This window comes from Anomaloglossus baeobatrachus, chromosome 5, assembly GCF_048569485.1.
Source record: "Anomaloglossus baeobatrachus isolate aAnoBae1 chromosome 5, aAnoBae1.hap1, whole genome shotgun sequence".
NCBI lineage: Eukaryota > Metazoa > Chordata > Amphibia > Anura > Aromobatidae > Anomaloglossus > Anomaloglossus baeobatrachus.
In genome coordinates this window covers 331,226,146-331,246,341 of record NC_134357.1, presented here as the reverse complement: position 1 = coordinate 331,246,341, position 20,196 = coordinate 331,226,146, and the positions used below count along the sequence as shown (strand labels likewise).

Genomic DNA, 20,196 nt, shown 5'->3' with positions numbered 1-20,196 from the left:
TCAGTTAATAGATCCATTCTCCATAGACTTCAGTGTTAATAAAAAAAACGGACCCGGCAGTCATCAGTTCTTTAACAATGGAGAAAAAAGTTGTGTTAGTGTGACGCCCTGGGCAAGCCAGGGGTCACAGGTCATCACACCACCACACCCTACATCCCAGTTAGGAACACCAAAGCTACTAAAATCCTTGTTGCCTTCCTCCAGGGGCTGATGTTCACATCAGGGGGTGGGCCAGGCGGTTGGCTCCGCCCACCGAGGAGTACACAGCCCTGGAGGCGGGAGGAACCAGGCAGAACAGTGAGGGAAGTGAAAGTAGAAGGAAGTGGTAGAGGAGCTAAGTGAAAGTGAAGTAGTAGTGGAGCAAAGAAAAAAAGAGTAAAAGTGAGCTTAGAAAGCCCTGAAGTTAGTCCGGCTAAGTGCAGGACAGTGTCAGCAAGGTCAGCAACAGCGGTGATTGTCTGGAGGGGGACTGGTCGGAGGTTGCTGGAAGGACCGCGGACGGGTAGTGGCCCGGCGGTCTGGAGCAGTATACGAAGGACAGTCAGCACCAGGGCAGGGGCCTCTCGGACCCCGGCAAGGCTAGGAGTCGCCATAATTTGCCAAATCCGTCAGTGAAGGGGACGTCGATCCCCCAACAACCAAGTCCCGACTGAAGGCAAAAGTCCAACCATTAAGGAGGAACACCGCCACCGCCAGGGCACCAGTTCCTCGGGGCCAGCGTCTGCGGGCAAAGCAGGGCTCCTCCGGCCCATATCCAAGCCGGGGAGCGGGTTACCGGTGGGAACCCATCGCTACCAACACAGAAACACTAGGTGCAGGTCAAAGGGACATCACCGTTACCTACTGGGAGAGCAAGTGCAGCCGTCCGTGGGAACCGTCTTTCCAGCCGTGTGGTTTACCGTAAAACTGTGTCAACGTCTCAGGGTGAGTGAGTACCACAGTGCCGCAAGGCAGAGCGCTGCCCCCGCGTCCCTGCGCCCACCAAGCCCTGCATCTCCCACCTCCTGACTGGGCCCCGGGATCACCAACCCCTACCCACGGAGGGGCAACACAACAACTGGCTGCTCCATACCACCGTTCCCGGGATCCCCATACAGAGCAGCGGTGGTGCCAATAAATCACCACAACCATCCCCACACCCAACTACCCCCTTTCACTCACAGGCGAGGAGCGCCGCTAGAGTCCCCGGGATCCGGCTCATCGCTCGAGCCACCGAGCAGCAGCAGGCCGCAGCAGCCGCGGCGGCCGGACCCGAGCAGCAGAGGGAGAGCGCGGCGTCCCCTCCTCCGCCCGCGACAACTTGGCGTCACGAACAGGATCTTACCGCTCTGCCGTTGGGTAGAGGTGCGCCTTGTAACCGCCGGAGGTATCCGGCTGAAAATTTCCAGAAGTCGCCATCTTTGGCGCGAAAAGTTCCCGCTCGAGCGTCTTCTCGAGTAGCAGAGGCGCGAAGGCCAAAACTCCGCCCCAATAAAGGAGGGGCCGGAAAGAAGCTAAGGGGGACGGAAACAAGATTTCTGCACCCGACGGAGCCGCTGGAGGAGCGGTGGTCGCAGCCGCAGTGGTACCCGCGGATGGGAATGGGCCTGCCCAGGTCCCGGCCGCACTGGCGGGAGGTGCCGCGGCCCCCGCGCTCGCTCAGGTCATGCCGTTCTCCTTGCCCTATGCGCCCGGAGCTGCCTGGCTACCGCAGTATGACGGGAAACCGGATGCCTTACAGGCCTTCCGGAAAAAGCTTAACCCGTTGCTAGAACTGTACCCCCTGACTGATAAGCAACGTGCAGCGATAGTGCTAGGCCAGTTAACCGGTGCGGCTGAGCAGGAAGCGGAGACCTGGGCCGAGGGGGACCGGCTCTCTGTAGCCACCATCTTTGAGAAGCTACAGACTGCCTTTGAGACCCGGACTGAAGCTGAGCTGAGGATGCAGTTTTACCAGTGCCGGCAACGGGCTGTGGATAGCATTCGGGACTATGCTTTACGTCTGCAAGCCGCCCTCCGCACGCTGAAGCGGGTGAACCCTATTAATGAGGCGGATAGCAACAAGATGTTAGTAGAGCAATTTGCGCAGGGGATGAGGTCCCCTGAAGATCGTAAACAACTCCGGCTGTGGGCCCTGGAACACCCTGATGTGGACTTTGCTGTGTTAAAGGAACGGGCCATTAAAGCATTACAGCCCCCAGCCTCAGAAGCCCTGGAGCCAGCCCCGTGGCCCATCGAGACAGCTCCCGTGGTGGTGGCCCCTGCCCTACCAACCTCTCCAACACCTGCAGCCCCAAGCAGCACTATGGAGGAACTGGCAGCCCAGGTCCGTCGCATGGACCGAGACCTCGCCAAGATTCTTGCTGCACTCCAACTGTTGACCAGATCTCAGCCTTCAGCACAGATACAGCTTGCCGACAGCCCTGAAGATGTCCCCTAGATGCAGCGGAGAAGTAATAGCAACCCGCGGGGCAGGCCTCCCATCTGCTACAAGTGCCGTAAGCCTGGGCATTACATCCAAGAGTGCCCGTTAAACGAGCAACCCCTGGGGCCCCGGGCCAACCCTCAGGAGTAGAACCCCGTGGCCCCCCGGACTGGCGGGACCGGTATATCGGGGCCCGACCCATCATTCCCGTGGTTGTGGACGGCATACCGGTGATGGCTCTCTTGGACACTGGATCCCAGGTAACTACCATACCTTATACGTTGTACCAGCAGTATTGGGGGATAGACGAGCTGGCACCCCCAGATACTAGTATAACGCTAATTGCTGCCAATGGACTCCCATTGACCCAAGTGGGATATAAATAGGTGGCTATGACGGTAGGGCAAGCTGAACTGCAACACCAGGGTATGATTGTGATCATGAATGAACCCAGTGATCATAACCCGAAGATAGTGCTAGGAACCAATGTGATGGAGCACTGTATGGGTGATGTGTTGGCCCTACTGCAGCAGCTGGCCGCCACGGCGGCGGGGAGCCGACAGAGAGCTGTGCAGCGAGAGATCCGAGCCTTGATGTACCGCCAGCATGTAAACTCAACAGGAGGAGAGATTGGTGGAGTGAGAGTGATGGATGTGGCCCCGTTGCTTGTGCCCCCTAGGAGTGAGATGATGATCTGGTGTAGAGCAGCGGTAGGGCCTCAGGGGCGTGACTACCCTGCCATGATGGAGCCCATACCCTCTGAGCACTGGCCCACGGTAATGGCCGCCCGAGGGGTGGTAGACGTGAAGAAGGGGAGAGTGCCCGTGAGGGTGTTGAACTGTGGGGAGGAAGAAGTCAGGCTTCCCCGGTATGCCACCATTGCCAAGCTACTCACCCTAGATCCCCACACCATCCATGAAGCCAGTCCCTCCGTCCCCCCACCTACTACCAGCACTTCCCCGCTGCAAGGGGAGGTAAATGAGTGGCACCAACAGCTACACGTGGGCACTGACGATACCCCTACACATCACAAAGCAGGGGTATACAGGGTGGTGCGGGAGTACGAACAGGTTTTCAGCAAACACCCACTAGACTTCGGGCAGATCAAGGGGGTTCAACACCATATCCCGACCGGGGAACACCCCCCTATCAAAGAGAGGTACAGGCCTATTCCCCCTGCACATTATCAGTGTGCCAAAGATATGTTGAGGAATATGAAGGAGGCAGGGGTTATTCGGGACAGCTGTAGTCCCTGGGCCGCTCCGTTGGTACTGGTCAAGAAGAAGGATGGTACCATGCGGATGTGTGTGGACTACCGGAAGATTAATCAGATCACGCATAAAGATGCCTACCCACTGCCCCGGATTGAAGAGTCTTTGGCCGCGCTGAGAACTGCAAATTACTTCTCTACCCTTGACCTCACCAGTGGGTACTGGCAAGTGGCCGTGGCCCCGGAAGATCGGGAGAAAACCACCTTCACCACCCTGATGGGGCTCTGTGAATTTAATAGTATGCCGTTCGGGCTGTGCAATGCCCCAGGAACCTTCCAACGGCTGATGGAGTGCTGTCTGGGACACCTAAACTTCGAGACCGTCCTATTGTACTTGGATGATGTGATTGTTTACTCCCAGACGTATGAAGCCCATCTGGAGCACCTGGCCGAAGTGTTTGCGTCCCTTGCCAAATACGGGATGAAGTTGAAGCCCTCTATGTGCCACCTGCTGAAACCCAGAGTGCAGTACCTGGGGCACGTGGTGAGTGCAGAAGGTGTTGCCCCTGACCCTGAGAAAATCACTGCCATCCAGGGCTGGCCAAGATCAACCACCGTGAGGGAAGTAAGGCAGTTTCTGGGTCTGGTGGGGTACTACCGGCGCTTTATCAAAGGGTACACGAAGATGGCTGCCCCCATGCAAGATCTCCTCGTGTGACAGACCAAAGGTGGTAGACCCATCGGAGCCCCACTGGTGTGGGAAGAAAAGCATGAGGAATCCTTCTGCCAGCTGAAAGTGGCCTTGACCGGAGAAGAGATCCTGGCGTATCCCGACTATGGCTGCCCGTTCATCCTCTACACAGACGCCAGCAATGTGGGGCTAGGAGCAGTCCTGTCCCAGGTCCAGGATGGGAAAGAGAAAGTGATTGCTTATGCTAGCCGGAAGCTTCGGCCAACTGAAAGGAATCCGGAGAATTACAGCTCCTTCAAGCTCGAGCTTCTGGCATTGGTATGGGCTATCACGGAGAGGTTCCGTCACTACTTGGCCGCAGCAAAATTCACCGCTTTCACGGACAACAATCCGTTGACTCACCTGGATACGGCCAAGTTGGGCACGTTGGAGCAGCGGTGGGTGGCCCGGCTAGCCAACTATGACTTCACCATCAAGTACCGTGCTGGTCGTGTCAACATTAATGCTGATGCACTCTCCCGAATGCCCCATTTGTCAGAAGAAGGGTGCGAGGATGATGACCTCGAGGAGATCGAGTTGCCTGCATTTCACCGGCCCTCAACCGAGAGGATACAGGTACACCAACAACGGGTGGACTTGGACCCACGGCCCAGTCAAGAGTGGCAGGAAGCTCAAAACCAGGCGCCGGCTGTCCGCCTCGTCAAGACCCTGGTGGAACAAGGTGCTGTTGGGATAGACCCTGCCGCCCCGGCTGAAGCCCAGCGCTTGTGGAAAGAACGGAAGTGGCTGTATCTACATCAAGGGAAGCTGTACCGTGAGCTGATCAACCCGAAGACTCGTGAGAAAATCTGCCAGTTGGTTATTCCCCAAGCTGATGTGGCTACTGTTTTGCGGGCATACCATGATGGTGCCGGGCACTTCGGGTGGAAAAAGCTGGAGATGCTGTTGAGAGAGCGGTTCTACTGGAGTGGGATGCGAGAGTCGGTAGAAGCCTGGTGCCGGGAGTGTGGCTCTTGCACGCTGAGGAGGAAGGACGAGACCAGCCAGAGGGCACCCCTGCACCCAATCATCACACATCAGCCGCTGGAACTGGTCACCCTAGACCATGTCAAGCTCACCCCCAGCCGAAGTGGGTACGCCTACGCGTTGACCATCGTAGACCACTATTCAAGATTCATGGTGGTTGTCCCCGTCAAGGACCTAACTGGCAGAACTGCTGCTCGAGCGTTCCAGGCTTATTTCTGCCGCCCACATGGATATCCAGAAAAAGTGCTTACTGACCAAGGCCCGGCTTTTGAAGCGGAGGTGTTCCACGAGTTTTGCCAGTTGTACGGCTGTAAGAAGATCCGGACCACCCCTTACCATGCCCAGACCAACGGCATGTGTGAGAAGATGAACCATTTGGTCCTGGGAAGAGCGGAACCTGTGGCCGGATAAGCTACCCGACTTGGTCGATATGTACAACAATATCCCGTCCAGCTCGACAAAGTGCACCCCAGCATACCTAATGAGGGCTCGTCCCGGCCGCCTGCCGGTGGACCTGGAAATAGGGTTGGAGTCCCCGGAAGCACTCCCTTCGACAGCTGAATGGGAAACTCGGCGGAGAGCACAATACCGGCAGATTCAGGAATATGTGGAGAAGAACCTAAGTCGAAGTCGAGAACAGCAAGAGCAGCGATTCAACCAGAAAGCATCTGCGGGCCCTTTCCAGCCAGGAGATGTGGTGTTAAAGCGGAAGAGGAAGACCCACAAGCTGGATGATCAATGAGAACCAATCCCATACGTCATGCAACCCACAGGGTGGGAAGATGGGAAGGCCTACCAGATCAGTCGTGACCAAGGGGGCACTTTGGCCACGGTTTCCCGGGACCATCTGAAAAGGTGCCCACCAGCATTGAGGGCAACGGCAGATGAAACAGTTCCTCCACCAGCAGAGAAGGAAAAAGAGGTGATCCACACTGTGATGGGTGACTTCCCAGCAGACTGGCCTACACAGAACGACGCGGTGATTCTTCCAGTGATACTGTTCCCACAACATGTGGATGAAGAAGTGGTGGAAGCGGTCGACCGTGAGCCAGAACCAGTGCCAGTGCCCAGGGATGAACCTGTACCCAGCTCCCCTATGCCTCCGCCTGCCCCACACGATAGAAGGGAAGAGGAACCGGTTGTTCCCTCTGCCCCACTGCATAGCCCCACTGACACCGGACCCCGAAGGTCCACCCGTCCCAACCTAGGTAGACCCCCACTTAGGTACAGGGAGACTGTCCTTTAAAGAGGGGGGTCAGGAAGTCTGTGTGAGTTCATGTTTAAAAGTGTTTGAAAGTTTAAAGTGATGATAAGCAAAATGATTACCGTGTACTTGACCTGATTTACAGTGATTGAACCGGCCTGAGCCGGCACCGTTGTCCCCGTGGGGACCGTTTAAAAAGTTGTTTTGCATGGGAACTATCCTTGGACAAGCCCGTGAACTTGCAGGGCACCCACAAACGTTAAGTGGCTTGTAAATAAGTTGTTTTACTGTACCGGTTTCCGCAGTTGCCGCCTCCAGAGATGCAGGTTGGAGGGAGGGCCCTCAGCAGAGCAGGCTGCCACCACAGGAACCGGTGGCTACCCTCTGGAGGGGAAGGACAGATCCCGCTCGGGTAACTGGTGCTGGACTGTAGGTCAAGGGGTGCTGCCTGGGCTTTAGGGGCAGCATCAGGGCCAGGTTGCTTGGGTGGGAGAGAGCGGAAACCGTACCCGTAAAACCGTTTAAGAAATGTGCCTCCCGTTGTGGGATGATGTTATGATTTATATGTTACCTTTTATACATTTACAGAAAATAAAACCGGTGTTGGACGGGTAGCCCGCGGACGGTCTGCATTTTGCTAAGGGGGAATGTGACGCCCTGGGCAAGCCAGGGGTCACAGGTCATCACACCACCACACCCTACATCCCAGTTAGGAACACCAAAGCTACTAAAATCCTTGTTGCCTTCCTCCAGGGGCTGATGTTCACATCAGGGGGTGGGCCAGGCGGTTGGCTCCGCCCACCGAGGAGTACACAGCCCTGGAGGCGGGAGGAACCAGGCAGAACAGTGAGGGAAGTGAAAGTAGAAGGAAGTGGTAGAGGAGCTAAGTGAAAGTGAAGTAGTAGTGGAGCAAAAAATAAAAGAGTAAAAGTGAGCTTAGAAAGCCCTGAAGTTAGTCCGGCTTAGTGCAGGACAGTGTCAGCAAGGTCAGCAACAGCGGTGATTGTCTGGAGGGGGACTGCTCGGAGGTTGCTGGAAGGACCGCGGACGGGTAGTGGCCCGGCGGTCTGGAGCAGTATACGAAGGACAGTCAGCACCAGGGCAGGGGCCTCTCGGACCCCGGCAAGGCTAGGAGTCGCCATAATTTGCCAAATCCGTCAGTGAAGGGGACGTCGATCCCCCAACAACCAAGTCCCGACTGAAGGCAAAAGTCCAACCATTAAGGAGGAACACCGCCACCGCCAGGGCACCAGTTCCTCGGGGCCAGCGTCTGCGGGCAAAGCAGGGCTCCTCCGGCCCATATCCAAGCCGGGGAGCGGGTTACCGGTGGGAACCCATCGCTACCAACACAGAAACACTAGGTGCAGGTCAAAGGGACATCACCGTTACCTACTGGGAGAGCAAGTGCAGCCGTCCGTGGGAACCGTCTTTCCAGCCGTGTGGTTTACCGTAAAACTGTGTCAACGTCTCAGGCTGAGTGAGTACCACAGTGCCGCAAGGCACAGCGCTGCCCCCGCGTCCCTGCGCCCACCAAGCCCTGCATCTTCCACCTCCTCACTGGACCCCTGGATCACCAACCCCTACCCACGGAGGGGCAACACAACAACTGGCTGCTCCATACCACCCTTCCCGGGATCCCCATACAGAGCAGCGGTGGTGCCAATAAATCACCACAACCGTGGGTGGCGTCACGGACAATAAACCATCCCCACACCCAACTACCCCCTTTCACTCACGGGCGAGGAGCGCCGCTAGAGTCCCCGGGATCCGGCTCATCGCTCGAGCCACCGAGCAGCAGCAGGCCGCAGCAGCCGCGGCGGCCGGACCCGAGCAGCAGAGGGAGAGCGCGGCGTCCCCTCCTCCGCCCGCGACATTAGCACAACTCTATTGCCAACGGATCTCTGCAGGATCTGTAGTAACAAATGATTACTGGACATGTGAACTTAGTTAGTGAACCATATTAAAGTCCTATGGAATTACTATATACTGTATTTTTTGCATTATAAGACGCACCGGATTATAAGATGCACCCCAAATTTAGAGAGAAAAAAAATATATGGGGTCTGTTTTATAGTGTGGTGTCTTACCGGGAGCCAGCAGCTGTGGTGGAACGGAGGTCACAAGGCAGCGGCAGTGCTGGAGTACGGTGATGCTGCTGCGGTGTAGAGGGGGGCCCAGATGTTCACTGGGGGCTGCGGCGCCGTCCTAGGTCAACCGGCGCTGCTCTGTACCTAGGTAGTGGGCGCTTCTCTGTGCTGCTGCTCGTTGCGGGTGGTGAGTCACGGGACATTCCGAAGATTTCGGTGGTGCGGGCTTTAAAGAAATGGCGGTCGGAGTCAGCGCGTGCGCAGATGAAAGCTTGAACTTAGAGCTCCATCTGCGCACATGCCGACTCTGGGCGCCATTATTTGAAGCCCTCACTGCAGACATCTTCAGAATGGCTTGTACCTTACTGCCCGCCGCACAGACCTCACTGCCCGCCGCACAGACCTCACTGTCCACTGCAAAACAGAGCTGCTGCCCGCCGCAGACTTCACCGCCCACCGCACAACAGAGCCGCTGCCTGCCGCAAAGACCTCACCTCACCGCCCGCCGCACAACAGAGCTGCTGCCTGACGTACAGACCTCACTGCCAACCGCACAACAGAGCCGCTGCCTGACGTACAGACCTCACCGCCCGCCGCATAACAGAGCAGCTGCCCGCCCCACAACAGAACCGCTGCCTGATGTACACACATCACTGCCCGCCGCACAACAGAGCCGCTGCCTGCCACACAGACCTCACTATCCGCCACACAACATTGCCGCTGTTTGCTGCACAGACCTCACTGCCCGCCGCACAACAGCACACAGCATTCCCCCAGCCTCCTGTGACCCATCTCCACCACCCCCCGGTAAGCTACATTCGGATTTTAAGAATTTTAAAACACACCCCTCATTTTCCTCCCAAATTTTTGGGAGGAAAAATACATCTTATAATCCCAAAAATACGGTACTTCTATTACAGCCCCAGAGTTAAAATATAAGAATGTGCAAGTGCCCAAACTGAGTTAACATTTTGTCTGTCTGAATTTGGCCCCAACCCTTTCATGTCCGCAGTGCTCATATGCTGGGCATTTTATATTTGTACTTTTTACAAATTCGTCCACATTCAGGTCATCCTCAGATGTCATATATACCTTTGGTCATTATTATTGAATGCGATCATTGCATCATTGTAAATCAGAGGTGTTACCGGAAGCTACTGGGTCTTGATGCGATTCTGAAATTGGGTCTGAATCTGCCATGTGCAATTTGTAATAATGCTGTAATACAACATCCAGTATTTCATTATTTATTCACTAGAAGGTGGCCCGATTCTACGCATTGGGTATTCTAGAATTTACGTATTGTGTAGTTCATGTATGATTTTTGTTATAGACATATATATATATATATATATATATATATATATATATATATATACAGTTAGGTCCAGAAATATTTGGACAGTGACACAATTTTCGCGAGTTGGGCTCTGCATGCCACCACATTGGATTTGAAATGAAACCTCTACAACAGAATTCAAGTGCAGATTGTAACGTTTAATTTGAAGGTTTGAACAAAAATATCTGATAGAAATTGTAGGAATTGTACACATTTCTTTACAAACACTCCACATTTTAGGAGGTCAAAAGTAATTGGACAAATAAACCAAACCCAAACAAAATATTTTTATTTTCAATATTTTGTTGCGAATCCTTTGGAGGCAATCACTGCCTTAAGTCTGGAACCCATGGACATCACCAAACGCTGGGTTTCCTCCTTCTTAATGCTTTGCCAGGCCTTTACAGGCGCAGCCTTCAGGTCTTGCTTGTTTGTGGGTCTTTCCGTCTTAAGTCTGGATTTGAGCAAGTGAAATGCATGCTCAATTGGGTTAAGATCTGGTGATTGACTTGGCCATTGCAGAATGTTCACTTTTTTGCACTCATGAACTCCTGGGTAGCTTTGGCTGTATGTTTGGGGTCATTGTCCATCTGTACTATGAAGCGCCGTCCAATCAACTTTGCGGCATTTGGGTGAATCTGGGCTGAAAGTATATTCCGGTACACTTCAGAATTCATCCGGCTACTCTTGTCTGCTGTTATGTCATCAATAAACACAAGTGACCCAGTGCCATTGAAAACCATGCATGCCCATGCCATCACGTTGCCTCCACCATGTATTACAGAGGATGTGGTGTGCCTTGGATCATGTGCCGTTCCCTTTCTTCTCCAAACTTTTTTCTTCCCATCATTCTGGTACAGGTTGATCTTTGTCTCATCTGTCCATAGAATACTTTTCCAGAACTGAGCTGGCTTCATGAGGTGTTTTTCACCAAATTTAACTCTGGCCTGTCTATTTTTGGAATTGATGAATGGTTTGCATCTAGATGTGAACCCTTTGTATTTACTTTCATGGAGTCTTCTCTTTACAGTTGACTTAGAGACAGATACACCTACTTCACTGAGAGTGTTCTGGACTTCAGTTGATGTTGTGAACGGGTTCTTCTTCACCAAAGAAAGTATGCGGCGATCATCCACCACTGTTGTCATCCGTGGACGCCCAGACCTTTTTGAGTTCCCAAGCTCACCAGTCAATTCCTTTTTTCGCAGAATGTACCCGACTGTTGATTTTGCTACTCCAAGCATGTCTGCTATCTCTCTGATGGATTTTTTCTTTTTTTCAGCCTCAGGATGTTCTGCTTCACCTCAATTGAGAGTTCCTTAGACCGCATGTTGTCTGGTCACAGCAACAGCTTCCAAATGCAAAACAACACACCTGTAATCAACCCCAGACCTTTTAACTACTTCATTGATTACAGGTTAACGAGGGAGACGCCTTCAGAGTTAATTGCAGCCCTTAGAGTCCCTTGTCCAATTACTTTTGGTCCCTTGAAAAAGAGGAGGCTATGCATTACAGAGCTATGATTCCTAAACCCTTTCTCCGATTTGGATGTGAAAACTCTCATATTGCAGCTGGGAGTGTGCACTTTCAGCCCATATTATAAATATAATTGTATTTCTGAACATGTTTTTGTAAACAGCTAAAATAACAAAACTTGTGTCACTGTCCAAATATTTCTGGACCTAACTGTAGATGTTGTTGTGTGTAGTTACCAAGTGTTTGTGTAGGGCGCTGTACATGTTCTGGGTGTTGTCTGGGTGTGGCGGGGGGTGAGAGAGGTGTTGTATGTGTGTTGCGTTGTTTGTGGAGCGCTGTGTGTCTGTCGCGTTGTGTGTGTGTGTTGCGCGGTTTGTGTGGGTGTGGTGTGTTTTGGGGGGAGGTATGTTTTGTGCAATGTGTGTGTTGTGCGGTATGTGCGTATATTTATGTATGCCGCGGTGTTTGTGTGTTGGGTGTGGGTGTGTGCAGCGTTGTCTGTGTGTGTGGGTGTCTGTGTATGGCGGTGTTTGTGGTTCCCTGTGTGTGTGTGTGTGTGTTGGGGGGAGATGTGCACCTCCCATTGTGCTCCATCCCCCATGTTGCGCACCCCCCATCATGCCCCATCCCCTATGCTGCGCATTCCCCATCGTGCTCCATCCCCCATGCTGCGCACCCCCCATCGTGCTCCATCCCCCATGCTGCGCACTCCCCATCGTGCTCCATCCTCCATGCTGCGCACTCCCCATCGTGCTCCATCCTCCATGCTGCGCACTCCCCATCGTGCTACATCCCCCATGCTGCGCACTCCCCATCGTGCTACATCCCCCATGCTGCGCACTCCCCATCGTGCTACATCCCCCATGTTGCGCACTCCCCATCGTGCTACATCCCCCATGCTGCGCACCCCCCATCGTGCTCCATCCCCCATGCTGCGCACCCCCCATCGTGCTACATCCCCCATGCTGCGCACTCCCCATCGTGCTACATCCCCCATGCTGCGCACTCCCCATCGTGCTACATCCCCCATGCTGCGCACCCCATCGTGCTACATCCCCCATGCAGCGCACCCCCCATCGTGCTACATCCCCCATGCTATAATAGTTCTCCTATTATACTCAGAGAGGAGTATAATAGGAGGACTGTAATAAGAGGAGTAGTCCTGGGGGGAGAGGAGTATAATGCCGGCTCCCTGCACATGTGTACCGGGAGCCGGTGTACACTGGTAACTATGATACACATCGGGTAACTAAGGGACCTTAGTTACCCGATGTGTATAATGGTTACCAGCGTTCACGGGCTCCGTTAAGATCCCAGCATCGCAAGGTTATGTCTGGTGCTGCTGGGATCGTGACGGAGCCGGTGTACACTAGTAACTATGATACACATCGGGTAACCAAGGGACCTTAGTTACCCGATGTGTATAATGGTTACCAGCGTTCACGGGCTCCGTCAAGATCCCAGCATAACAAGGTTATGTCTGGCGCTGCTGGGATCGTGACGGAGCCGGTGTACACTGGTAACTATGATACACATCGGGTAGCCAAGGGACCTTAGTTACCCGATGTGTATAATGGTTACCAGCGTTCGCGGGCTCCGTCAAGATCCCAGCATCGCAAGGTTATGTCTGGCGCTGCTGGGATCGTGACGGAGCCGGTGTAGAAGCAAGCGATATCCCAGGATGTTGTGAGTGTGTGGATGTGATGTGTGAGGTGTGTGTGAGAGTGAATGTGATCTGATGTGTGTGTGTGTACTCACCTGGGAGTCGGAGCTCCGTGTCAGTTGGGCCAGAGCGAGCGTGCATTGCGTGAGGGGGGCGGGGCCTGCAGAGAGCCGGGGCGAGAGGCCAATCCGTGGGGGGGGGGCGGGGCCATGGCGAGCCCAGCGGCCAATCAGCTTTGTGTCACCGTAAGGACACAATTTTGGAGCATGACAGACAGACAGACAGACAGACAGAATAAGGCAATTATATATATAGATAGTTACATAGTCACTTAGGTTGAAAAAGACCTAGGTCCATCTAGTTCAACCTTCCTCCACCAGTTCTACATTTGGTCACTAAGGGTGGCTTTACACGCTACGATTTCGCTACAGCGATCTTGTTGGGGTCACGGATTTTGTGTCGCACATCCGGCCGCTGTAGCGATCTCGTTGTGTGTGACTCCTAGGAGCGATTTTGGATTGTTGCAAAAACGTCCAAAATTGCTCCTCGTTGACATGCGGGTCCCATCTCAATTATCGCTGCTGTCGCTGGGGCGAAGTTGATCCTCGTCCCTGCGGCAGCACACATCGCTACGTGTGACGCCGCAGGAACGATGAACCTCTCCTTACCTGCCACACGTCAGCAAAGAGGAAGGAAGAAGGTGGGTGGGATGTGCGTCCCGCTCATCTCCGCCCCTCCGCTTTGATTGGGCGGCCGCTTAGTGACGTCGCTGTGACGCCGAGCGAACCGCCCCCATAGAAAGGAGGCGGTTCGCCGGTTACAGCGACGTCGCCGAGCAGGTAAGTACGCGTGACGCTGCCGTAGCGATAATGTTCACTACGGCAGCGATCTTCACATATCAGCATAACGATAGGAGCAGGTGCTATCACGCTCGCTATCGCTAGTATCGGCTAGCGATGTCGCAGCGTGTAAAGCCCGCTTAAGTCATTTATAACCAACATTGTTGTTTGTACTGAGGAAATCATCCAGCCCTTTTTTAAAAGCTGTTATAGTGTCTGCCATTACTACCTCTTGTGGTAGGGCATTCCACAGTCTGACTGCTCTAACTGTAAAGAACCCTTTCCTATTTAGCTGTTGGAATCGCTTTTCTTCCACTCGCAGTGAGTGTCCCCTGGTCCTTAGTATTGTCTTTGGAAGAAATAAGTCATGTGTCAGTCCTTTATATTGACCACACATGTATTTATACATATAAAGGAGATCTCCTCTGAGACGTCTTTTTTCTAAGCTAAACATATCTAACTTTTTCAACCTATCATCATATGGGAGGCCTCCATTCCTTGTAGTAGTCTAGTTGCCTGCCTTTGAACGGACTCTAACTTCTGAATGTCCTTTTTAAAATGTGGAGCCCAAAACTGGATCCCATATTCTAGATGTGGCCTTACAAGTGATTATACAGGGGTAACAATACGTTGGGATCACGGGATCTAATCTCTCTTTTTATACACCCTAAAATCTTGTTTGCTTTAGCAGCTGCTGCCTGACATTGAGAGCTGCTGCTCAGCTTATTTGTAATGAGAATACCCAAGTCCTTCTCCTGTTCTGTAGTCCCGAGTTTACTTCCATTTAATGTATACGCAGCTATAGGATTACTCCGTCCTAGGTGCATTACTTTACATTTATCAACATTAAATCTCATTTGCCAAGTATCTGCCCATTCTGACATCTTATCTGTTTGCTTATATATCGCCATCATATGCCGCAACACTTTACAATCAGACATGGAGTAGTAAAGTGCAAAGAGCATGTCATTAATTGAGCACCATGAAGCCCAGAAGACAATGGTCGTCACCCACTGCAAATTCCTTCATTGTTGAAATCTCATTTAAATAATCTCTTTTTGCAGCTCTTTGCACCACGTTAGTGTCCCCTTCCCCCATCTCCAGGAAAGTGGTCGCACTAGTATTGATGCATAATATCACAAAGCCGCACTTAGACGTTGCCTCTTTTGTATATGAGCGTGTTCATCATGGCGACTCCTAGCCAGACAGGCTGATGGAATGAGATAATGAATCCACATTTATCATTTAGCAGGGAATTAATAGATGCAGTTTCAATATAAGTGTTTCCATCTTCTATATTTAGAATCACTGGGAACATCATTAAAGGAGCAGTGTAAACTCATTAGAAAGCAGTCTCGCTTTAACAGGCAGCCTAAGTTATTACCACCTAATAAACTTTATGGAACCCTCCTGCCTAATGGTACAATTAATCTTCAAATGTCATTTTTGGGCTGGGTACTCTGCTTTAAACTAACTCCTCATTAACCACTCATGTGCTGAATGAATCTTATATAACTCCATCATTTAGAAAGTTGGAAAATTCCAGCTTTCTTTTTTTTTTTGGGGACAGTCTGTAGAGAGTTCATCAAATGTGATTGAGTAATTGGGGCACTGAGAATCTTTTGGCTCAGTCCTCGTTGCTAATGGTCTGAATCACATAGCGGCAGAGTGTTGTATGGGTGAAAATATGTCTAGAAGCGGCAGGACACAACCTCTGTCAGCACTGCCCTGCAGCTTTAAGCACATGGCCCTATTGCGGCTCTGTATAGGTTATGACCTTTATGAAAAAGAATATGTGGGGTCATATTGTATGGCATCAAAGAGAAAACAAATAATCATAAGATGCCATGTTCGAGAAAGGTTCTCTTGTACAAAAGTTATACATAATAGTACAAAACTGTCACATTTCCATGTGTTTCCGCGATTACCATTAAGGGTGCTTTACACGCTGCGACATCGCTATCGATTGCTAGCAATGTCGCGAGCAATAGCACCCGCCCCCGTCGTTGGTGCGATATGTGGTGATCTCTGCCGTAGCGAACATTATCGCTACGGAAGCGTCACACGCACATACCTGCTCTGCGACGTCGCTGTTGCTGCCGAACAATCCCTCCTTCAATGGGGAGGTGTGTTCGGCGTCACAGCGACGTCACAAAACAGCCGTCCAATAGCAGAGGAGGGGCGCAGATGAGCGTCCGGAACATGCCGCCCACCTGCTTCCTTCCTCATTGCCGGTGGACGCAGGTAAAGAGATGTTCGTCGTACCTGCGGTGTCACACATAGCGATGTGTGGTGCCGCAGGAACGACGAACAACCAGCGGCATGCACAATCACCGATATTATGAAAAGGAGCAATGTGTCAACGATCAACGATTTTTGCGATCGTTGATCGTCGCTCCTGTCACACACTGCGATGTCGCCAACGACGCCGGATGTGCATCACAAACACCGTGACCCCGACGATATATCGTTAGCAATGTCGCATGTAAAGCACCCATTAAGTCCCCGTTACACGCTACGATTTATCTGACGATCTCTTAAACGATGTGACACGCCCAGATCGTTGTTACGATTTGCCGAGATCGCACATAGGTCATTTATTTGCAGTCACACGTAACGATCTCACAAACGACGCAACAGCGATCAGCGATATATTGTTTGACCAAGGCAGTTATTTGGGTGTTGTTCGTCGTTGGCAGGGTGTCAAACGCACCAATATGTCTGCTGCGATCCAAACGACGAACAATATTTTGAAACTGAACGACGTGTCAACGATCAACGATTTTCAACCTATTTGCGATCGTTTGGAGTCGCACGTAGGTGTCGCACGCAACGACGATGACGGAAGTACGTCATGGAAACCGTGACCCCGACGACATATCGTCAGATAAATTGTAGCGTGTAAAGCGGCCTTTAGTTTCAGCTGTGTTGTACACTCACCTGGACACATTGCAGTGCCGCATGGAGGCAAGGAGAAGGAGGGTGCTTTCTGGCATCCACTAAAATCATCAGTCCCAGGTCTCTTATTTCCTTTCTGGAATAAAAAAGAATCATCAGAATAACTTAGAATTGTGTTGCAATAGTAGCTAATATTTTTATATTGTCGTATCATTTTTTATAAGCTGTGCAAAGACCTGGTGCTAATTTTGCTTGCAGAGTCTAAGTTTACAGTACCTACTACCTGTAAATGCAAAGTGAATGTACTGTTGTTACACAGAGTTTTGCAGAAACTTCGCCGACTGTCATATCGATTTGGCCTCTGTTCAGATTGCAGATTCTGACACTCCACCTGATGGTTTCTCTGGTGTCTGGGATCAACAAAGGCAGACTTGGGCATCGACCTGCTGTGTGCTGATTCACAGGTAGGCTAGCTCGAGTTAATCTCTGCTGCTCTGTTTGCTCATTTGATCACATGTTGTGGGGGAGGCCTAGCACATCTGCTCCCCTTCTATTTATGCTGGTTGAATCCTTCCACCCATGTCAGCTATAGTTAGTTCTATGTTGGCTGTGTGGTGTGGTGTCCCTGACTATCTGGTAAAAGTTGTTATTACGATTGTGAAGTTTACTCTTGTTGTTTTGTAGTTTCCTTACTGCTCTGGTTTTCCTCCCCTACCTTTTATTGTCTTATCCTCTGTGTGTTTCTGCTGTTAGATAGAGTTTTGGTTTTCTCTTGTCTGTCTTTATCTGTGGGTTTCATCACACTCCTGTCCCTTCTCTGGTGGAGGGGGAATCAGATCAGGACTGGTCATGAGCCGGACCAGGAAGGAGACTCACTATGGGGAGATAAGGTATGCACACCAGTGACTATGTAAGGGGAATACATGAAATAGCAGAAACTGCTGTGTGAATACTGACTTGAAAAATCCAATAGCTATATGTAAGAGTGAAAATGTGAAAAATGTGAAAAATAAGCTAGGGACCCCAACGTAGAGAAATACTTTGGCGTAGTGTTGGGGCTCTATTGCATTGATCAATTCAGTAGCTAAATTTCTCTTGATTCATATGTTCATGGCAGTAATGCAGATTCCATTTTTCACATTTTCACTCTTGCATATAGCTATTGGATTTTTCAAGTCAGTATTCACACAGCAGTTTCTGCTATTTCATGTATTCCCCTTACATAGTCACTGGTGTGCATACCTTATCTCCCCATAGTGATGTTTTTTTAGGTTTTTGCACCCAGTTCAGACTTAGAATGGTGTTCCAAACGTTATTCCTTATTGTTAGTAGTTTTTAGTTTGTGAACCCTCCCCAACCACACCTATTGCCAATCCACATGATACGTATATATAGCCTGGGTCTCAGCTTCCCATACACGGTAAGTTTTTTAACTGCATGAGAGGACAAACATAAGCTAGGGACCCCAACGTAGAGAAATACTTTGGCGTAGTGTTGGGGCTCTATTGCATTGATCAATTCAGTAGCTAAATTTCTCTTGATTCATATGTTCATGGCAGTAATGCAGATTCCATTTTTCACATTTTCACTCTTACATATAGCTATTGGATTTTTCAAGTCAGTATTCACACAGCAGTTTCTGCTATTTCATGTATTCCCCTTACATAGTCACTGGTGTGCATACCTTATCTCCCCACAGGAAGGAGACTCAGGCATCTCCACCATCAGGAGTATCTCTGAGGTTAGGGCTAGCATAGTAACCTCCTAGCATGACGGATAGGAGTTAGGAACCCTGATTCCCCACTACACCATAGCTGTGGTATTCTCCTACATCTTCTAAGCATCACACTCTTGTGTTTTTTTTAGTATTGCTTAATAAATTCCAACTATGTCAACACATAAAAGGCATTTATTATGTGATTATGTCCCATTTTTTGAGCAGTTACATACCACAAAATGGCAGTCTTTTGGATCACAATTAATGATGAATGAGAGTGCTCGGCACTGCTTGCTTCTTCATCGAGCATTTGGGTGCTCAGCTAGTCACGGAGCTTGGCCGAGTATCACGGGTGCTTGGCTGTGTCGTCCATAAAACAACAACCACAAAGCACAGGCTTTCTTCACTGCATGTTGTATGCAGGCAGCCCAGGGAGAGCCATTCACGGTCTTTGAATGGCTCAAACTGTGGGTAAAGCAACATTTTCGGATGTAGTGTATCAAAAGAAAAAAAATATTGAAATGCACTCTTTATGTCTGGCTGTATGTGGGCGGAGAGGCGAATTGCACAATCAGTGACTTCAATTATACTCGTTACTCAAGTTGAGCGTTTTCAGCGCGTCTGACCTACTCAATTCGAGCACCCGAGCATTTTAGCGCTCGCCCATCACTAATCACATAGTTTATGAAGGCACATACACTAATATACATAGAGCTCCTTCTTTGTGTTAGATGATGTTCTGGCTTTGAAGTCATCTTTCATCCACTTGTGGTTATCATAGTAAGACTAGTCATGGTAATACTAATTGTGGTAGTTGATTTGTGAAGAACAAAGATTTCAAGAATGTCTTATCTTACCTGGCCACTGAAAAAAGATAGAGGAACAGCCGAGCCACTTCTCTTACTGAGCACCATGTGGCATCCCATGCCGTGCTGTCTGTGGTCACTTGGATTATAGCTCTGCCCACTTTATCGCGACTTCCTAAAATTACAATTAGAAAGTTTATATGCACAAATGAAGCCAGCATGTAAGTAATGTACTTCTACAATTAACACCATTCTTCATTTTTCCATTACTCATTCACTAGGTGACATCAGCATTGTAAAAGTATAACATTAATTAAAAAAAGCCAACTTATAGCCACAGCAGCAACAAACGAAGGATCTAGATATCAGAATTGTGCTGGTAACCAACCTGGAAATATATATATACAGTGCCTACAAGTAGTATTCAACCCCCTGCAGATTTAGCAGGTTTGATAAGATGCAAATAAGTTAGAGCCTGCAAACTTCAAACAAGAGCAGGATTTATTAACAGATGCATAAATCTTACAAACCAACAAGTTATGTTGCTCAGTTAAATTTTAATAAATTTTCAACATAAAAGTGTGGGTCAATTATTATTCAACCGCTAGGTTTAATATTTTGTGGAATAACCCTTGTTTGCAATTACAGCTAATAATCGTCTTTTATAAGACCTGATCAGGCCGGCACAGGTCTCTGGAGTTATCTTGGCCCACTCCTCCATGCAGATCTTCTCCAAGTTATCTAGGTTCTTTGGGTGTCTCATGTGGACTTTAATCTTGAGCTCCTTCCACAAGTTTTCAATTGGGTTAAGGTCAGGAGACTGACTAGGCCACTGC

At 50.5% G+C, this 20,196-nt stretch overlaps 1 protein-coding gene across 3 annotated transcripts in view; it reads right to left on the bottom strand.

Moving 5' to 3' along the window:
- Positions 1-20,196, bottom strand: part of KIAA1755 (KIAA1755 ortholog) — a 137,488-nt gene that overhangs the window by 70,633 nt on the left and 46,659 nt on the right. For all 3 annotated transcript variants that reach the window (XM_075349806.1, XM_075349805.1, XM_075349807.1), the window contains exons 4-5: positions 19,412-19,535; positions 16,880-16,973 (exon numbers count right to left, since the gene is read on the bottom strand). In XM_075349806.1, coding sequence (XP_075205921.1) covers positions 16,880-16,973; positions 19,412-19,535 — 218 coding nt within the window. The remainder of the gene's footprint in view (positions 1-16,879; positions 16,974-19,411; positions 19,536-20,196) is intronic.